Raw genomic sequence first — 19,932 nt, forward strand, 5'->3', positions numbered from 1 at the left:
AGCTGTAGTCCTGCCGCCCGCACGGGGCGGGGCCGTGGCCGGGCGCGCAGGCGCGGCGGGGCGAGGCTGGCGCGGTGAGCGCGGGGCGGTCGCGGGAAGCGGACGGTGCCGGGCCCGCTGCGATGCTGTTCCACCGCTGCCCGGCCGCCGGCCGAGGTAACGCGCCGGGCCCGGCGGGAGGGCCCGGGGCCTCGGCCCCGGCTGGGGCGGGCTGGGCTGGGGCGGCCGCTCGGCGCTGCGGGTGGGGCCGGCGGCTGGCGCGGCGCCGAGGAGGAGCAAAGGTCGCGGCTGGATCGCGCCGGTGTCCGGCCGGGCGCGGGGCCGGAGCAGGGCCGGCGGGCGGGACCCCGGGGCTCCCCTTGCTCGGGGCTCCCCTTGCTCGGGGCTCCCCTTGCCCGGGGCTCCCCCTGCCCGAGGCCTCTGTGTGCCCGAGGGCCGGAGGACAGCGCTGTGCGTGAGCGCTGCCCGCGGCCCGGCTCCGTGATATTGACGTGGGTTATTCACCTGCAGCGGGGTGCCTAAAAACATGGGCGGGACGCTAGGTGTCACCTGCTTTAAAGGGTGAAATAAAGCAGCGGAACGAGTGTCCTTGCTTGGGAAGTAGTTGTGGAGACAGCATCCCGACAGCTGTGACTGAAGAGCTGCCGCAAAGTTTCTCCTTGGGGATTGCCTGGGTCGTGCAGGCGTTTCCCATCGCTTTCCGAGTCCCTGAGCTCTCAATAGCCGTGGCCCAGGCACTGTGCGCTCGCTGGGCAAGAATCTGCCTTCTATTATCAGAGGTGTTCGGAGCAGAGTTTCACTTCTTTTGCATATGTGCAAACGAATTGGTTTTGTTTTGTTTTTTTTTTTTTTAATATGCTGTGTGATTCTTAGTACCATCACTTATGGTCAAATAAAAAAAGATCCTGAAAGTTAAGTTAAAGTTTCATTATATATATATATACATATATATGAGTGTAGTTATTATCAGCCTTATAGAGTACTTGTTCTCAGATCCTGCCTGGTTGCAGGTAAAGGATAACTAAGAATCATGAGGTGATATGATAATACCACCTTTTATGTTATATTGCTTAGGAACGGAATTCCTGTTAAGGAACCAACATGGATAATGCTTGCTACCTTGCATGTAGAGATCTCTGTCCTAATTGTCACCGGGCGAGGTTGTGACACAGGATGCTTGTGCTGGCCTTGCGAATTGCCGTTCTCAACTAAACATTTCAGTCAAAGCACACTGGTGATTTTACTTATATAATTTTGCAGAAATACTCCACTTTAAGGATGGTATTCTTCATCCCTGAATAAAGCAAATTCTTTAAGGAAGTAATATTATTAAGGAAGGCACATTAGTTCACAGACCTTTTAACTAATTCATTTTCAGACTAATGATACTAGGTTTTTTTAATACAAATCACACACATTGATTACTTGTTTCTAAAAGAGGGAAAATATGACATGTAATAGCCCTCTGAAAAGAGTCCTGATAGGTTTGATAATTTGAAACTTTATTTTCCATCCATTTGCTTACACAGAAATTCTAATTTGTTTTCACAACAATTACTGTATCTGCAGCAAAGGTAATGGTTACCTGTATCTACTGTTCCTAGCTTTGGCTAAGCACACTTGGGTTCAGGTCTGTGCTTTTACTGCAGACCATGGCATGTACTTTAGGTGCCCTGCCTTGTGTTAGTAGCCTCAAGCTGTGTGTCTCAACAGGTGTTGAGATGTCAGAGCTAAACTTGCATGTCCCGTTTCTACCATTGTTTGGTCACTTTTAATGCAGTTTGAAATAAACCTTTTGAAGTTCAAAATTAAATCAGAACTTAAAGTGTGTTTGGCACCTGTGTATATTATCCTATGTCAGCTATGCATGGCTGGCCTGTGTACTGAGTAAAGAATGCTTAAAGGGGAAGCTGCTAATAAAAAATTACACAGCATCCTCCTTACTTGAAAATTTTAAAATCTGTGTTTATGGTTCCTCATCTTCACATCACCTGGTAGCCTTTGGGAGGGGGAAGCTGTCATATTTGTTGTGCTTCTTGCATCTCTGAAACTTTGAAAAATTTGAAAAGCTACTGATTTGCTAAAGTTGTTTCTGGTTTTTGCAGCGCGTCAGTGCTTTCATGCTCTGAAGTTGGTAAAGAAGGATTGCCTTCAATCGCTGCGTGTCTCACGATGTGCCTCCACTGCCGCTGTGCCTCGCATAACCACACACTACACAATTCATCCTCGGGACAAAGACAAACGATGGGAAGGTAAAAACACTGCCTTCTTTAAAAGCTGCTTTATTATTATGTCATTATTATTACAATTGTCATTGCCGAGTCTTAAAGACATTAAAATGTGTTGCTGGTTTTTTCTCATTATGGAAATTCTCTGTGCTTAAATACAGTACTAATATTTCAAATGGTATTCTTCATCAAAAATGGAATTTTTGCTTGCTATCTCACAATGAGTGTCTTTAGTGCTATAATATAATATCAGAAGAAACTTTATGCTTTAAATAAAGAAAATATACAAGCAGCTTTTGGTTTAGCGATTATCACAACAAGATTTAGTTCTGTTCAGTATGTATCTGCTTGATTTTTTAAGTTGTTCTTACCATGAGGGTTTGGTTTTAGTGAGAGAGAGGTTGGAAGAAATTGGAGACTGGCTTATGTTATTATCATTTTTTCTATTGAAGGGGTAAACATGGAAAGATTTGCAGAGGAAGCTGATGTTGTGGTTGTTGGAGCAGGCCCTGCAGGCCTTTCTGCAGCCATTCGACTCAAGCAGTTGGCTGCTGAGCACAGCAAAGAAGTGCGTGTGTGTCTGGTGGAAAAGGCTTCTCAGATTGGTGCACACACATTGTCTGGTGCTTGTGTCGAGCCAAGGGCCTTAGAAGAACTCTTTCCAGACTGGAAAGAGCGAGGGGTATGTATGAGCATGTAAACACCAAAGTTCAGTGCTAGATTGTAATGAACTTCATATCTGACTCATTCAGGTATGAGTTAGTACCTGGTACCATTGGTAATGAGTACCATTTTAAAATACATTAATGGAACAAAACAAAAATGGGCACCTTCTTTTTAGTCTGTTTCCTGTAGTTCAACAAGGCTAAAAGTTTTCTGTCTACACAGTTATGCTGTGGCCCTTGCTCTTTTCTGCAGTAGTCCTACTGCACATACACAATATCTGGTGCAGCCTGGGGTGCCCTGCACTTGCTGCCTTTGTGCAAAGTCCAGCTTCTGTGTAAAAGGAGGAAGATGTTTGGCCCTTACCAATGACAGACGTGCTGGATCTGTACAATAGCTCTTCCTGGAGATGACTGATACTGACTTCTTTGCAGACACCCTGGTGTAGCAAAGGCCTAAGATGATTTTAGGAGAGAGGTCCCAGAACAGCTGTCTGACTTGCAGTCAGCTGCCTGCTATCACCTGAGAGCTGCAAGTCAGCTGTCAGCTCTTTAGTTTGCCTTATGGTGATGAATCTGCAGGTTGAGCTGCCTTCTTTAAAAAGGTCTAGAATATTAATGTAGTACAGGCCTGTGTACAATAGATGTTATTTGCAAAGCCTTTTTTTTTTTTAACCTCAGTAGTTGTGTTGATTCTTGCCTGATGACTGCTCATAAAGTACTTTATCTTCTCTCTTGTGATGCCTTCCTAAAGAAGTGCTATACTAAACCTGTACTTGACTGCCAGATTGATTGTTTGATTTTGTTGTTTCTGTTGGATTGGCTGAGAAAACATAACTCTCTACTTCTTCTATTTTATTTTTTATAGGCTCCACTTAATACTCCTGTAACTGAAGACAAGTTTGGAATTTTAACAGAGACATCTAGAATTCCAGTGCCAATCCTTCCAGGTAAAATTTAGTTAGGGAAAAGAGAGTCAGCTTCCTCTGTGTCTTTTTGAACTTCTTCATGAATCAAAAGAAGTTTGATTTGGTGTAGTGCAGCAAGTGTATGTAGACTATAATAGGTTACAGTGATACACTCTGTGTAGGTGATAGCTCTGATAACACATGAGACTAGCTTGAAGGTAGTAGCTGTAGAGGTGACAGCTTTGGTTATTTTGCTTAGTGTCCCATGTGTTATATATGTGTGTGTCTTTTTTTGCCTAGGGCTCCCGATGGTTAATCATGGAAATTACATAGTACGTCTGGGCCACCTTGTGAGTTGGCTAGGTGAACAAGCAGAAGCTTTGGGTGTTGAGATATATCCAGGCTATGCAGCAGCTGAGGTACTAATGACATTGTGTGTGTTTGTGAAGAGTGGCTTTAGAACCCCCTTCAGTGCAGTCATGATCATTTGTACATGTGCAACATTCCTTTTAACTGATATGTATTGTGAAAACTGTGTTTCTCTGTCTCAATTCCCTGGCTCAGATCCAGCAAAGTGCACACAATACATCAATAAATACATAATCTTCATGTTTGACCATTTAAGTCATAGTGTTTAGAAGTTCTGCTGTAGAACTTTTAATTAATAGATTCAAAGTACAGTTTCATTACAATGTTTTTTGTTTGTTTGTTTAAATATTTCCAAAGGTACTTTTTCATGAAGATGGTAGCGTGAAGGGATAGCAACTAATGATGTAGGCATTCAGAAGGATGGAGCACCTAAAGTGAGTATCTATCTTCCCCATAACTAGGGGTCTAATTATGAAAATCGTGGTACATCTGCTTCTACTGCCATCAGTAGTCTTGCTGCAGCATAAGAAAAGGTGTAAAATTCAGTACCTGTCTTCCCTCTCTATTAAATTTGATTGATTGCCCGTGTTCTCGTCTCAGAACATTGTAAAATTCTTCTGAGATTAGTAGAAAAAGCCTTTTCATAAAAGTTGTCTTGAAGAAGATTATGTAAGGGTGTTTTGGCATATGTGAAATCTGGAAACAACAGAAAGAACTCCAGGAACTCCTGGAAAAAGGTCCAAAGGTGAAATAGAAAGTTTTAGTCCATCTGGTAACCAGCATCATGTAAGAGAGTGTACTTCTGGCTGGTTTGGTTTCCTTGATATTTACAGCCACAGTTGCACTTGCTAACAGTCTGTCTACCTTGTTGGGACAAGAGACACACTGAGTCTTTATGCCTCTATGCTGGTTGTCATGTTTCTGCATCCAAAAGGATGCAGTAATCTGCCCTAGGTGTCAGACTTGGATTTTTGTTTTGTTCAGTGGAATCCAGAATGTGCCCTAAGTCTGCTGTTTCCCTGTAAAATATGTTGGGAAAATGTGGCACCTCAGATTTACTTGGAGTGACTTTCACACAGAATTATTTGACTACATAAATTAGGAGTACAAGTTTTTCCTTAACATTTACTTTCCTTTTTTATAAAGTTTTATATTCTAGTTTCCTAGAGTTTCAAAGAGGTATTGACTTGCACATAAAGTGTGGGCTATTTTTCCCCATTTAAGGCAGGGAGTGAGAAGAAAAGACTCTTTCTTGTTTTGAGAGAATAAAGCCAGTGGAGGAGTAATTTATTTTTTCAGTGTAATTTTTTTTTATCTGCTGTAGGGGACAGCCACACAGACAGCTCTCATTTTCCAGTGCATGCTTTGTCCAGAAGGTGGCACAAGTAACGTGTGCAGCTTCATTGGGAGTTTGGGTTTGTTTTAAGATGGGAAGAAACATTTTAGATGTATTTCTTAACATCCTCAAAACAAAGATAGATTCATTTTTTTTCTCTGTTTGTTCTGGGAGAACGCATCTCTTAACTTCTTTCATGTACATAATGAGTATGCCTCTACTGCAGCTTTTTTTACTGCACTGTCACTCAATTCAAGTTTTTTAGCTGTCAGTTTTGTCAGTTGGTACTACCTCCAGTGCATAAAGGCTCAGGTAAATAGGTGTAGTTTGTATAACCTCCAAGACAAGAGTATCTTCAACATGTTTATACAGAGCCTAATCAAATAGACTGTGGTTAATGAATAGATATTCACCTTGCAGTCAGCACCAACCAAATAAAAATGACAGTGGTAAAAAAACGTTGTAGCAAGTTGCATATTAATTCTTGTGTAGATACTGGAGAAGATTGTTAAATGTGAAATACAGCTGTGTCACATTACTGAAATGTTTCAAATTAATGAATTTCTAATATTTACAATGTGGAGTTGTAGTTTGTTTGTTTTATATAAAGCTACTTCAAAGTGGACACTATATATTCAAGAGGTGACTCTTGTTTAGAATTTTGTAAAATTAATTCAAGTTCACATTGACAATCAGAAATTCAAGAGTCCAAGAATTGCACAAAATCCTGTGACTCCTCTTTAAATGTAATTCTCAACTAGAGGGAACATTTTCATTTGTAAGTTACAAGCAGATTGCACCTGAGAGACAATTAAAAACCAAAGCAGTAAACTTCTTTTAAACTTATGCTGGCTTACCTTGAGATGGTTTAATTGAGTACTCTTGATGAGGTCAATCCAAAACTGTTTTCCTTGTCTTTTTCAACTATAAACTTTCTGACTGAAAGCAAGGTTTTTTCATTATGAAAAATTTGTAGACATAATCTATATTCTTGTCCAGTGTGCTCACAGATGCAGGTCATGTACTCATACAGCAGTATGCCAATTCCCCTTACCTGGTTCTCAATCCTTGTTGGAATTTTTAATTAGAATTTTTTTTATAGCTGTATTTTATTTAGTTTAATTTTATTGTATGTTTTAACATGCCAGATTGGGGTAATGTCATGTGGTGGGTCCTTTTGGGAGCAGGGGTGATTCAGGTTTTTCAGATATGGTAGTTCTGTCTAGTCTATGACATTTGTGTTGGGGCACAAAACATTACAATGTAATGTGACTTCATGAGCAAAAATTAAAGTGTGATGTTACAGGTAAAGATTCTTTGTCAGAGTTCCTTTGTACCTTGTGAAGGAGCAGATCTGATTTAAGTATTCTCTGACCTGGAAAGATTCTCTTTTTCAGTGATAAATAGCAGTTCACTGTGGGGCTGCTCTACTGGAATCCCCTTCCAAGACTTGCCAGGGGTGTGTCATGGTTGGGTGGAAAAGACAACTGAACTAGAGCCATAATTTGCAATGGTCTGTGGTGTCTGAGCTGTGTCACCAAGTAGTGTAAAATCACTTTATTACTCTCCATTTTCTTGCTGTGAGTTTGGTGTGGCACAGACCTAATTGCTGATGAAATGCTGTACTTTTGCAGGCTACCTTTGAAAGAGGCTTGGAACTCCATGCTAAAGTCACAGTCTTTGCTGAAGGTTGTCATGGACATCTAGCCAAACAGCTGTACAAAAGATACAATCTAAGGGAGAATTGTCAACCTCAGAGCTATGGCATTGGATTGAAAGAGGTACCACTTGCATCATTTTAACAATTAGAGAAAATAGCATAAGACTTAAAGGTAGATTCTGTTTGCTTCCTAGCTAATTTTTGTAAGATGTAAGAATTAATTTGAGTTACACTTTGAAAATTCAGAATCTTTGCTGTTCTGAGGCTGATCAGAGCAGATGTTCTCTGAATGTTGTGACTGTTCCACTTCAGCTGCTGCTTCTCTTGTATCTGTTATAACTAGAGGTACCTGTGAATCTGCTCTGTTAACACTTTCAAATTACAGTCACTTGTGATATCTGTTTTCTGTGTATCTGCTAAACAAGGAAGGAATTTGTGCTGCCTACTTTTGGGGGGGCTTTAGTACATGAGGAAGGAAGAAAATACTTGCTGTGGGCTTTTCTGTATGTTAGTAAAAAGGGAGAGAGGAGAGCTGTTTCAGATGATGAGTTGTGGTCTCTGAAGCACCTTCTGGATGAGCCTTTCTTTAAAAAAAAACTCCCTTCGTTGGGCATATAAAATTGGGATAGGAATGAGGTTTCCTTTTTAAAATACTCTTTACTCAGCAAATATCACTCATGAAAAAGAGCTGTATTATTTTAGAATATGTTCAGAGTTTTGACTGTAACAGAATTACTTAAATATTTTGTAGCTGTAAGCACGTACTAGTTAAATGATTAGTTTACACTCTGTAGAGAATAACCATTCTGTAAATATGACATAATCTTAGTTATAGTCTCTAATACTGAAATTGTCATTAAAGAAGGGTTTTCCTGTAGAGGTCCCTTACTTCCAGTTGAGACTGTCTGCTTTAGCAAATAGTGCAGTCCGGTAGCAGTGGGTCTGAAGTAGTTGGTGCTGAGGAGCTGTTGTCCATACTATGCACGCCTCAGGTTTATTTTTACTTTGGACTAGCTGTCATCTGGTCCCATGGACTGAGTGCCCTTTCATGACTGGAATGTTTTAGATGGACTTTTAGGACCCTGTCTTTGAGTTTCACATTGAATGAATCCAGTTCATGCCTTGGCTGCTGTATGATGTGAGTCAAAACACAGTAAGTGGGAGGAATCAGAAGTCCCACTCAAAAACGTGCTCTTTAATCTAAACTGGAACATTATTGTAGGTGTGCTCTCAATGCTTGAGCTGATCTATGGTGCTCAACTGCCCTCCTGTCATTAGACTGTGCCTGGCATGTACCTCCATGGTGCAAAGATGTTTTGTGAAATGAGCAGAAAATTGACTCACTCTTGAAAACATGAAAATGCTTCTCTCAGTTCACCATGGGTCAGTGAAGCACTGAAAACGTGTAGAAGACAGCAGAGACAGGATAATTTGTTTGACAGAAAATATTTAGATCAACTCTTTGTCCTGACCTTGAAAAACTGAGAAGATAATTCATAGAATCATATGAAAAAGTAATACTTTCAAAGAAAAAAGGCAACATAAGCATTGCATTCTGTGGCAGAAGTATCTGTCAAAGTCACTAGTATTAGGAATCTTGGAATGAAAATTTTGGGTGTAGTACTGGAGTCTCAGTCACATTTTCTGATGCACAGCATTTTAAGAGAGGTATTGGGAAAACCTTAAATAGTAATCCAAAAAACTATACTGAACAGTTGGTATTTTGCTGTATGAATTTTTGCATTGCTCATAGGAGTAAATTAAGTTTCTCCTATATGTAATTGTGTGTTTGTCTCTTAATATATTATTGCAAGGCCATTACTTTGCAATCTGAAGTAATTTTTTGGTCATCCTCATTTCAGTTATGGACTATTGATAAAACAAAATGGAAACCAGGAAGAGTGGAACATACTGTAGGCTGGCCATTAGACAGACATACGTATGGAGGATCCTTTCTTTATCACTTAAATGAGCCTGAGCCTTTAGTTGCTCTTGGATTTGTGGTAAGTGAAGTTAGTTTTTTCATTCTTACATGTTGTTTGATCTTCATTTTATGCAGTTTCTTTTCTCTGTTTTATTGAGAAAATGTAAATACAAGAAAAGGAGCAGACCAAATTTAGTCCTGTCTCAATCTGAAGTGTGGTTATGCCCATACTAGGGAAGGCTAATTTGTCATATTAATCTGTCTTTAATCCAATGTCTTTTATTGAGACCAGCTAGAAAACTTATTCATAATTTCTTTGCAAACAAAGCAAATTTTGGTAATGGCAAAACCAAATGACTAATCAAAACTGTGCTCAAAAAATTCTTGTAAGTTAGGAAATCTAAATCACATGCACTTTTTACAGTTCCATTTCCTAATCCATGTGTCAAACCTGTATGTAACTCCACTTTTTGAGAGAAGTCTCTAAAATGGAAGCACTGCAATGCTACTAGCAATGTCCCTTTCATTTCTGAGCTCTTCACTTTGGTTTTGGTATTCTCGACCCCTGTTGGCATTGCCCTCTTTAGCAACTGCCTTTCTGAATTGAGCAGGCAGCTTCTTCCTGCTTATTGCCACTTATCAGAAGTGTGAGATCTCTAGAGGTAGTCTGGTGTCATTCTGGCAGCCAGGTGATGCAAGGAGCAGGGATTGGAAATTCTATCACCTACAGTTCAAAATGAAAAATTCACTATTTACCCTGTGCACGTGCTTCAACACGGATGTTGTAAGACCCAAGCATACAAATTGGACTTTCAGCAGCATGGGACTGAGCTGACACTTCTGTCTCCTAGATTTCAAAACGATTACAGACTGTGTGGAAAAATTCTATTTTTGTCTAACTGTTTTGTAAGAAGCATTGAAAAAAATTCATTAGTTTTCTCAGACACGCATACTTGTCCTGTACAGATTTTCAATATTGGAATTAATAAGTACATACAGTAGATACTCAATTTCTGTTTGATTTTAGAAGGGCTGAGAGCTCTGATTCTTGCAGAGAATGGTAGGTAATCAGTAACATTCATATTCTCTCCAGAGAGGAAAAAATCAACTTCTGTGTGAACACACAATCACTTTTTTGTCTTTGAACTTTATACGTATTTCAGTCTGAGATGATTCTTGTAGTAGGGTTATTTTACCCTTATTTTGGAACTTGTTCATTAATTTTGTCTTGTCAGCAACGCAGATGCAAGCACTGCTCTAAAAGAAGTGAGCTGCCACAGATACCAAAGTCTTGATTGCTGCTGACTCATGATGTATTTTGTTACTTATCCCCAATAAAGCTCACAGGAACCAGAAATAATCCCTTTCTCAAAAGATAAAAATTCAGCAAGAGAATTCTTTTTAAGAATATCTTAAAGATGGGAAATGCAGAGTATATATTTGGTCAAATTCTCAAATGTATAAGTATCCTGAGCATCCAGCCCACTGGCAATCAATTTTACCCCATTTTCTGCTTTCATCATTGCTCCCCTGTGCTTTATTACAATGGTTCACCTAATTGGAAATTATAATTGAGTACTAAACAATTTGAAGAACTGTTTAAAGTATGAGAGCTCAAGGACATAACAATCAAAAAATAATTGTTTACTCTTTTTTCAGCTTTTTTTGGGCAGAGGTATGAAATGCAAATTTAAAACAAGTTTTGCTGCTTATCCCACCCATTAAATCATGCTTAATTTAATTCTTTTTGTACCAAAGACAGCTGAAGGGAGGTTACAATGCAATTAAATATTTTCTATATTTCAGGTGGGGACAAGGCCAGACTTGTAGCAGCAAATTTTCAGATTTGCTCCTGCTGTACCATTAATAAAATATATTTTTGGCAGTAGATTAAGTAGAATGATCCTGAGGTTGCTTTAGAATAAAATAGATTTAAAGACTTGATGTGGTAATATGCAATTGCTTTGATTTCAAATTTTTGTTGAAATTTCATACCTTGTTTTTATTGATGTGCACTTTTTTCTTTTTTTAAGGTTGGTTTAGATTATCAAAATCCCTATTTGAATCCATTTAGAGAATTTCAGAGGTGGAAGCATCATCCTAGTGTACAGCCTACTTTGGAAGGTGGAACAAGGATTGCCTATGGTGCCAGAGCGTTAAATGAAGGTGGTATCCAGGTAATTTTTTTTCACAAAGCTTTAATCTTTGAATTTTCTATAGCCATAAATTTAGTTCTGTAGATTTGGTTTGCATGCTATACCAAATGTTTTGCTGGACAGAAAAAGCTTTTTGTCTTGCTGGGTACTGGCTGCTGAGATTAGCTAGTCTTAGGCTCTGTCATACTGAAAATCTTCTGACATACTCACTTTACTTTCTAAATGAAATACAGAATCATAGAAGCATTTAGATTGGAAAAGACCATTTACAACGTTTAGTCCAATAACTAGTCCACCACTGCCAAGTCCACCACTAAACCATATCCCCAAGTGCCACATCTATATATCTTATCCAGGCATGGCAACTCAACCACTTCACTGGGCAGCTTGTGCAAGTGCTTGACAACCCTTCCTGTGAAGATATTTTTCCTAACATCCAATCTAAACCTCCTCTGGCACAACTTGAGCCCCTTTCCTCTCTTCCTGCCACTTTTGAGAAGAGACTGACCCTCGCCTCAGTGCACCCTCCTTTCAGGTGGTTGTAGAGAGCAGTAAGGTCCCCCCTGAGCCTCCTTTTCTCCAGGTTAAACACCCCCAGCTCCCTCAGCTACTTCTCATACGACCTGAGCTCCAGGCTCTTCATAAACTCCATTGCCCTTCCCTAGACACACTCCAGCATTTCTATGTCTTGTGAGGGGCCCTAAACTGGGCAAAGGATTCAAGATACAGCATCACCAGTGCTGACTACAGGGAAATAACCACTGCCCTGGTCCTGCTGGCCACACTATTTGTGATCCAAGCTAGGATGCCATTGGCCTTCTTGGCCACCTGGGCACATGCTGGCTCATGCTCAGCTGGCAGGACTCCCCATGTCCTTTTTGCTGGGCAGTTTCCCAGTCACTCTGCCCTTGGCCTAAGGCACTGCATGGAGCTGTTGTAACCCAAGGACAGGACACAGCACTTTGCCTTACTGGATGTCAGTATAATCAGCCTTGGTCCATAGAACCATCCTGTCCAGATCCCTCTGCAGCAGATCAGCATTCCCACCCATCTTTGTGCTGCCTGCAGACTGACTGAGGGTTCACTCAATCCCCTTGTCCAGGTCATTGGTAAAGATATTAGCCAGGTCTGGCCCCAGTACTGAGCCCTGCAGAATCCTGCTAGTGACTGGCTGCCAACTGGATGTAACTCCACTCACTAACATTCTCTGAGCCCAGACATCCAGAGATTTTACCCAGCAGGGTGTTTGTCCAAGCTATGAGCAGCCAGTGAAGTGGAATTTATATTGCAGTCAAGAATGTTCATCACAAAGATGCCATTTATCTTTTGTTTTGCCTGGAATCTTGGGGAAGACAGGGTAGTAGCACTGATCTGTTCTTTTGGGGTCTTCCAAATTACTTATTTATCCCAGCAAAAAGAACTCCTTTTCAGTGCTTGAACCTTAAGTCACTATTGATGCTGAAACTGTAATGTAGTTTGACAGGTAAATCTTTAGCTCTTCAAGTACGAATACCTTGAGTTTCTTTCATGCTCAACTTTGAATTTCTGCTTTCTTGGGAGGTGGAATACTTTGTTCATTTTGTTAACTTAAGTAGTGCAAAAGGTAAAATTTTGAATATGTATTATTCAGAACTTTCTGATTGATACATTTCCCTTTAAATACTGACCTTTCTGACTAAGGTCAGTTGAAAGGGCTGGAAAAGCTTGCAAAAAAATGGTCTGGAGTTTATATTTAACAGTTTTAAAGTACATTCAACCTGTTAGCTTCTCATCTTGAAACACATGGTGTGGCAGTATGTTCTGTACTCCCAGATCCATCTTCCAGATGCTCCTTTCAGTTTGGACCTTAAAACTAGCCTGAGTGTCCATGATCTGCATCCTGTATGTGGGGCCATGCCACTCTGCCCTCTGACTACTTTGCCTTTCCTTTTTGAACCTCTTCTCAGTATAAACGTGGCTTCACGAGGTTCTTGCAATACAAGCAGAATTTCATCACAGCTTCACTCTTGTCACAGTCATGTGGAGTTAGGCTTTGACCCCAGTGTGCATTCCTGGCAGTGAGTCATGTGAGTTCAGGAAGCAGCTTCTTGATTACACCCATGCTGCACATTTAATCAATCTGAGCGTTGATTTTGTCCACTCTGCAGTGGAAATATGTCATATCATATTGTAACACAGCTGTGTTACTGGCTTATTTCAAAAACCATTGCCACTCCACTATTAGCACAGACACCATGGAAAATACCAAGATGTTCTAATCTAGACTTTTATGCAAGAGGGGCTTCTTTTTCCACCTTGTGCCCTGGTTTCTCTGTCACACATAGTCATTGAATTTCTGGCTTTGGTGAAGTAGCCAGAGTGTGACTTTAGTTGCACCCTCCTTATACTCAAAACCTATAGCTGAAAAAATACAGTATTTTTAAGTCACTTACAGACATTGTGCTAAGTTACATAGTAGAACTACATATCTTGCACATCTCTGCCTCATCTTTGAACATCTTTGTTGGATTTAAACCAATATGTCCCTTACTTTCCATTGTTCCTAATATAAAAGCATGTTTTGCTTCATTGGCTTTTTGGTGGGTTTTTTTAATTTCCTGTAGATAGATTTGATTAGGTGATCATGAAGTCACTCTTCTAAAAGACTTTTTTAATACATGGCTTCAGTAAAAAAAAGCTTTATTGATGATTCACTTAGGAAGAGTTTTAAGATTAGCTCTTCTTTTGCATGTGTTGCTTTGATTAATAACTGTAGCAGTGTGACTCATTTGTATCACTGTAGTCCAGGAATATTTTCTTATGTAAGTCATTCCATAGCTCCAGTTTTTGATTTTGGTAACAGAATTGCATCAAATAGGTGTATAGAGTTACCACCAACTTCAGCTTTTTTGTTATAGATAACCTAATGACCATGATCTTCAATCTTTAGCACAGAGTGAAGGAGGAGAGAGAGTGCATGTGTTTTTTAATGTCTGTGGAAGAAGGATGAGAGTTTAGTAACTTAATCTCTGTAGCTACTATTTATAATATTTATTAAAACTGCAAAACAAAGCACCTAAATTCCCATGTACTCTCTATTTTGTCTCTATTTTATCAAAAGCTTTTGAAAGGTTTAAGAGTTTTGTGGAGAAAAAGGTGTTGCAGTTATTGAGCAGTGTATGCTATGAATATCGGGGGGGGAAAACCTGACAACTCATTTCAGTGTCAAACATTAGACTCACTTAACAGATTTTAAGCCCTGGTCTGGAGCTAAGGGGAGGAAGAACATGAGGTTTCCTGTCTGCCAGCAGGAAAGACTCTGCAGGGAGCAGGTGTCTCCCCTTCTCTAAAGCAGTCATGTTTTGCTTCTGTATCTCAGAGGCATGATGTGTTTCTTCCACTGACTATGAAAGCAGGCACCAAGTGCCATAGTACTAATAATGAGAATTACTACCAAAGCTGCAGTATGTGCTACCTTTTGTGTTACATGACTCATCGTTAATCTGATTTATTCTTTAGCAGTATGGTGGGTCACTGTGCATATTACATGAAACAGTGTTTGCAGGAGAAAAGTACTTGATCACCATCTTCCTATGCAATTCAGAGTCAGTCAAGAAGTCTTTCTATGCTTTTGTCAGTGCTGCACCATTGAATCCTAATAGATAACATAGGATGGCTGTTTTCTGAGAGAAGAGAGAGAACATCCCACATACTTAATCTCTTTGAAATAGTGTTATGTAGCTGAACTTGAACTTCTTTTCCCAGAAAACTAAGTTGTAGTTGTGTTTTCAGCCTGAATTACCTTTTCTGTGAACCAAATCACTAGGTCTCTGATTAAACAAATTGCACAAAACACAGAGGAAATGCTGTGTAATATAACTTTTAAGTGATTGCTATATGACTATACAAAAGTAAGCAGTCCTGGATGACTAGTAAAGAGGTAACAATTGACCAAGCAGAAGAAACAAAACTTTTGATTTGGGTTACCCTAAATTCCAAGGGATACATTTTTTTGACATTTTTCATGAAATTCAACTACTTGTTTAGTATTTAGGTTACTGCAAAATTAATTCTTTCAGACAGTTTTGATAAAAGCAGGATGCTAGATTAAGATGTGCTGCTCAGCACTAAAGACTTTAGGAAGAAGGGTATGTTCAAAACTTCAGCAATTTGTGACTTAGGCTTTGATCAGAGCTTTCTGCTCAAAGTTCTGCAGTCAGTCTGCACTTCGAAGCTGTTTCCAGTGTAAAATCTTAATCACCTTGATAGCTGAGGTATTCCTTAGTCAATATAGGTGTATAACGTAGTATATTAATACTATTGACCTGACCAAATCATCTTGGCTGTGTTAGGTTTGTGAGTTGACCATACTCTATGACATTATGCTTACAGAATGGGAGTAAGATGGTGATTTTGCACCAAAATATATTTGCTGGCTGTGAGCAACTTCTAAAATAAGGAGATGGGGGGCAGGCATGATAGCATTGTGCAGTTTCACAGAAAAAGATTTGTGGAATACAGCCCTGTGAGGTGAGATGAGTACAACTTACTGTGTGGAAATCAGGGAAGCAGATGGGAGTTTGGGTTTTTAATTTTAAAAAATTTACTTGAGCTTGAAGGAGGAACACCTATCGGTGGGTGACACTACTGGAGTTTTGCTGCAGATAAGGCAGCTGTGGAGAGGATATAAGGAAAATACCACTTTCATATTCAGCACAAGTAAAGTGTCTGTATTCCAATGTGCATACTATGCTCAAATTCCACGAGTAAGTGGAATAACTGGTGTATGTTTAGAGAGTACGTATGCCAAGTCTGAAAATGGAGAGGACACTCAAGCCTTATGCCATTTTAATTTCAGAATGTTATTTTCACTTCAACAAACAAAACCGAACAAGAACAAAACCTTTCTTTCTGTTTTCCTTTCAGTCAATACCCAAACTCACCTTCCCAGGTGGATTATTAATTGGTTGCAGTCCTGGACTCTTGAATGTTCCCAAGATCAAAGGAACACATACTGCAATGAAAAGTGGCATGTTGGCTTCAGAAGCCATTTTTAGTCGATTAACCAATGAAAATCTCCAATCAAAGACAATAGGTAAGATCATTTTACTTTGATTTGTAATCACCTTGTGTTCAATTAGAACCACCACCAACTAACAGCAGTAATTAATCAGGCTGAATGAATTAGTTGGAAATGTGAATAAGTCATGAAATGGGTGTGTTTAAAATATATTTTATTGTTTATTTACTATTGATAATGTCAAATTATTTATTAAAGAAATTAATATTTGCTGTTATTCATAAGTATTGATCCTACTGCTAGAAGCTCTAATGACCATCTGAAAAGTAAGCTTATGCTTCCTGTGTAAGTAAACAAGAATAGTTTTGTTCCTACAAACACAATAAAAAGTAGTGCTTTATGATTCAGAAAGTGTTACTGAAAGCCTGCTGAAACAAGAAAAAAAAAGGGAATAGATTAGATGAAGCAAAACAGCATGAGATTTTTCAAATTTGCTCTTACTGTTGTTAGGATCCTGTTTTCATCCAGTTCTTTTTTCTGTCTTTTAATCTTTTAGTTGTCTCAGTTTGAGAATACGTGTATTTTATTTTATACATAATACAAGCACATTGTAGTAATCACCTGGTCCTGACCACCTTGTAGTGATTTGTTTAAGCCTTAGTTGTCCCCTTAAATCTGTTAATAAAATCTGTAGGGAGAGTGAGAGAACTAGAATTTTGGTCACTCTGGAGCTAAGACTATATCTAGGTGCCACATGATGATTATTTTAGAAATCTTCTCTCTGTACTGGAGGATTGAGGCCTAATGAGCTCTCATTCAGCTGAAACACACCATACACAGAAGGTGTGCTGAACAATTAAAACTTCAGCTAGACATGCTAAAATGCTTAGAATCCATCTGAAGCTATAAACACTGTTGGTGGGTAGTGTGCCACTCCTGTTTGATTATGGACAGGTTTTATATGCTGTTTTCCAGTCTTGTCAAGACTGGACTGCTACAGCCCACTTCCTTCTCTTTGCAGAGATAATGGACTTTATGGGAAATATGGACTGAAGCATGCTTTTCGTATGTAGACAGGGCTTAAAATTCATTATTTAGAGCATTTATTCCTATACAGTAGTAATGGAGAGTGGTGAAGAGAAAGCTCTCAAATAATCTTCATTTGAAGAAAGATTATTTTTAAATATAATTACTTGACTTTACACTGTGGTAGATGTATCAAGTGTGAAATGTCTAGTATTTGTAAAGAATACAAAGAGTTTAAATCAAAAGTTTGCAGTCAAATACATCTCATGAATGTGCTAATTACAAAGGGAGAAATTATCTAGTATTGGCATTATCTGTTGGGCCATAGCTGTAGTTACTGAAATGGGACTTTGGTTGCAAAACTTCTTTGGAAAAAGCTTTAGAACTGGACATTAGAATTGCAAACCTGGCTTTGGATCACAGGTGGACTGTCCTGGTCAGCACTCAGGTTCTGTGAGTGAGTAGCTGCTTTCCCACAGAGGTGCCAATGGAGCCACCTGTCTGATTATATTTTGCTGAGTTTTGAGACAATTTAATGCTGCTTGTGGCTAATTTAATAGAGGCTACAAAGGAGCAGTACATGTCTGCCAACAGAACACATCTCTTGATTCAAGAGGCTGAAATATGTTGTCTAGTATATTCCTAGCTTACAGTTCTGAAATTCTCATTTTGCTGATTTCATTGCTAGCAGTTGCTTTTATTCAGCATTTATTCTTTTATTTCAAGGATAGTCTTGATGTACTGTAGGTACCTAACAAGTAATGTACTGCCTTAGGACTTGATGTGCAAGAATATGAAGAGAACCTGAAGAAGTCCTGGGTGTGGAAAGAGCTGTATGCAGTGAGAAACATCCGACCATCCTGCCATACCGTACTTGGTGTGTATGGAGGAATGATATATACAGGCATATTTTATTGGATACTGAGAGGAATGGAACCATGGACATTAAAACATCCAGGTAATTCTCCTGAAGAAGATTCTAAATTTGTATGTCAATCTTTTCTGGTCTGTTTCGGCTAGTGCACATCCAGTCCAGTCATGAGGCCTTAAAGTGTACAAAAGAAATAGATGATAAAATTGAAGCAGACCCTCATATCAGCTACCACACAATGTAAATTAAGACATTAAAACATTGCTTAGTATAACTTGGTATAGATATTTGTCTCGTGAAAAAGGCTGTCTTTTATGAAGTACTTCATTCTGATGACAAGGGAAGTTAAAACAGCTTAGTTAAATTGTTCTTGAGTAACTGCAAATTACAATAATTCTATACTGAAATTTATTAAAAATGTATTTAGGACCAGATTATGCTCAGCTCAAGCCAGCCAAAGACTGCACCCCTATTGAATACCCAAAGCCCGATGGAAAAATCAGTTTTGATCTCCTGTCATCTGTGGCTTTAAGTGGTACAAACCATGAAGATGACCAGCCCCCTCATTTAACTCTCAAAGATGACAGCGTCCCTGTGAACAGGAATCTGGCTGTATTCGATGGACCGGAGCAAAGGTTTTGTCCTGCAGGTAGGTAACCAAAATGTGTGTGTCAGCTGTTTCTGCAAGATGAAAGACTAAGTACTTCAGGAAGGGTCCACCTGACCTCCTGCTTACTTCAAGCATTCCATCCCAATTTTCCTCCAAGAAGGGGGTTCAGTTGAAGGTCTTAAACATGTTAGCAGTACTTTTGTGATGAAATAACTGTTAAATGTGTTAGAAGGGAATTAAGTCACATTAATAATATTCTTCCCTTGTTACACTTGCTGGTAAGTAGAATATACATGCAGGGGGAAGCTGTTCAGCAAAGTGATAGCTCCCTTCTTGTCTTTGCAGGAGTCTATGAGTATGTTCCTCTGGAATCAGGAGAAGGATCAAGGCTGCAAATAAATGCTCAGAACTGTGTCCACTGCAAAACATGTGATATTAAAGACCCAAGTCAGAACATTAACTGGGTAGTACCTGAAGGTGGAGGAGGACCAGCTTATAATGGAATGTAAACTAACAGATCAATTCAGTGACTTCTGATCACCAACAAATATGTTGGAGTATTTTATGCTGCAGCATAATTAATGTACAGCACTGACTTGAATGTTAAAAGAGTTTGAGACTAATGTGCCATTCTGAATTTTACATTTGACTGTTGCATTAAATACAAAGTTAGTGCCTTCTGGTTAAACCCTAGCCTTATTTAATAGCACTTCTTTACAGGAGCTGTATGGCAGGCAAAAGTTCTTATCAGGACTGACAAAGGAGCTTTGGATCTTGGATTTACTGCTGAAGTTCAGTGATAGCAGGAGCCATATCCAGAAAGAACTGTGCGTATTACGGTGGAATAATTTAGTACCCACCTTTAAAAAAGTATTTTCTCTCTCTAGATGGAGTGATTTACATGTAATCATACCTGGCAGTCAGGGAAATAAATCAGTCTAGAAAATTGTCACTGCTTTAAAGTGTTACATTTTACATCAAATTTTCAGTTTGGGGTGGGGTTTTGTTTTGTTTTGTTTTTTTTTTTCTGATGATGATAACAGGGAATACCTCTTGTAAAGTGGTTCTAAAAAAAAAATCTGCATCTTCATTCTATGTAAGGAATAAAAATGCTGTTAAACATCAGGCCTGCTCTAATAGGAACTGTGAAAATGCCTACATTCTCTTCATGTGAAACCAAGCT

General features: G+C 39.3%; 1 protein-coding gene across 1 annotated transcript; it reads left to right on the top strand.

The window, feature by feature from the left end:
• Window positions 1-65: 65 nt before the first annotated feature.
• ETFDH (electron transfer flavoprotein dehydrogenase) lies at window positions 66-19,699 on the top strand. The gene is given in 14 exon segments (XM_036383127.2): window positions 66-156; window positions 2,106-2,252; window positions 2,681-2,910; window positions 3,759-3,840; window positions 4,099-4,217; window positions 4,525-4,555; window positions 4,558-4,601; window positions 7,138-7,284; window positions 9,026-9,166; window positions 11,121-11,264; window positions 16,149-16,317; window positions 18,044-18,226; window positions 18,567-18,788; window positions 19,095-19,699. Coding segments are annotated over 14 exon segments (1,857 nt in total). The 5' UTR covers window positions 66-122; the 3' UTR covers window positions 19,259-19,699.
• The last annotated feature ends 233 nt before the right edge of the window (window positions 19,700-19,932 follow it).

Source organism: Molothrus ater, chromosome 4 (genome assembly GCF_012460135.2).
Source record: "Molothrus ater isolate BHLD 08-10-18 breed brown headed cowbird chromosome 4, BPBGC_Mater_1.1, whole genome shotgun sequence".
Taxonomy (NCBI): domain Eukaryota; kingdom Metazoa; phylum Chordata; class Aves; order Passeriformes; family Icteridae; genus Molothrus; species Molothrus ater.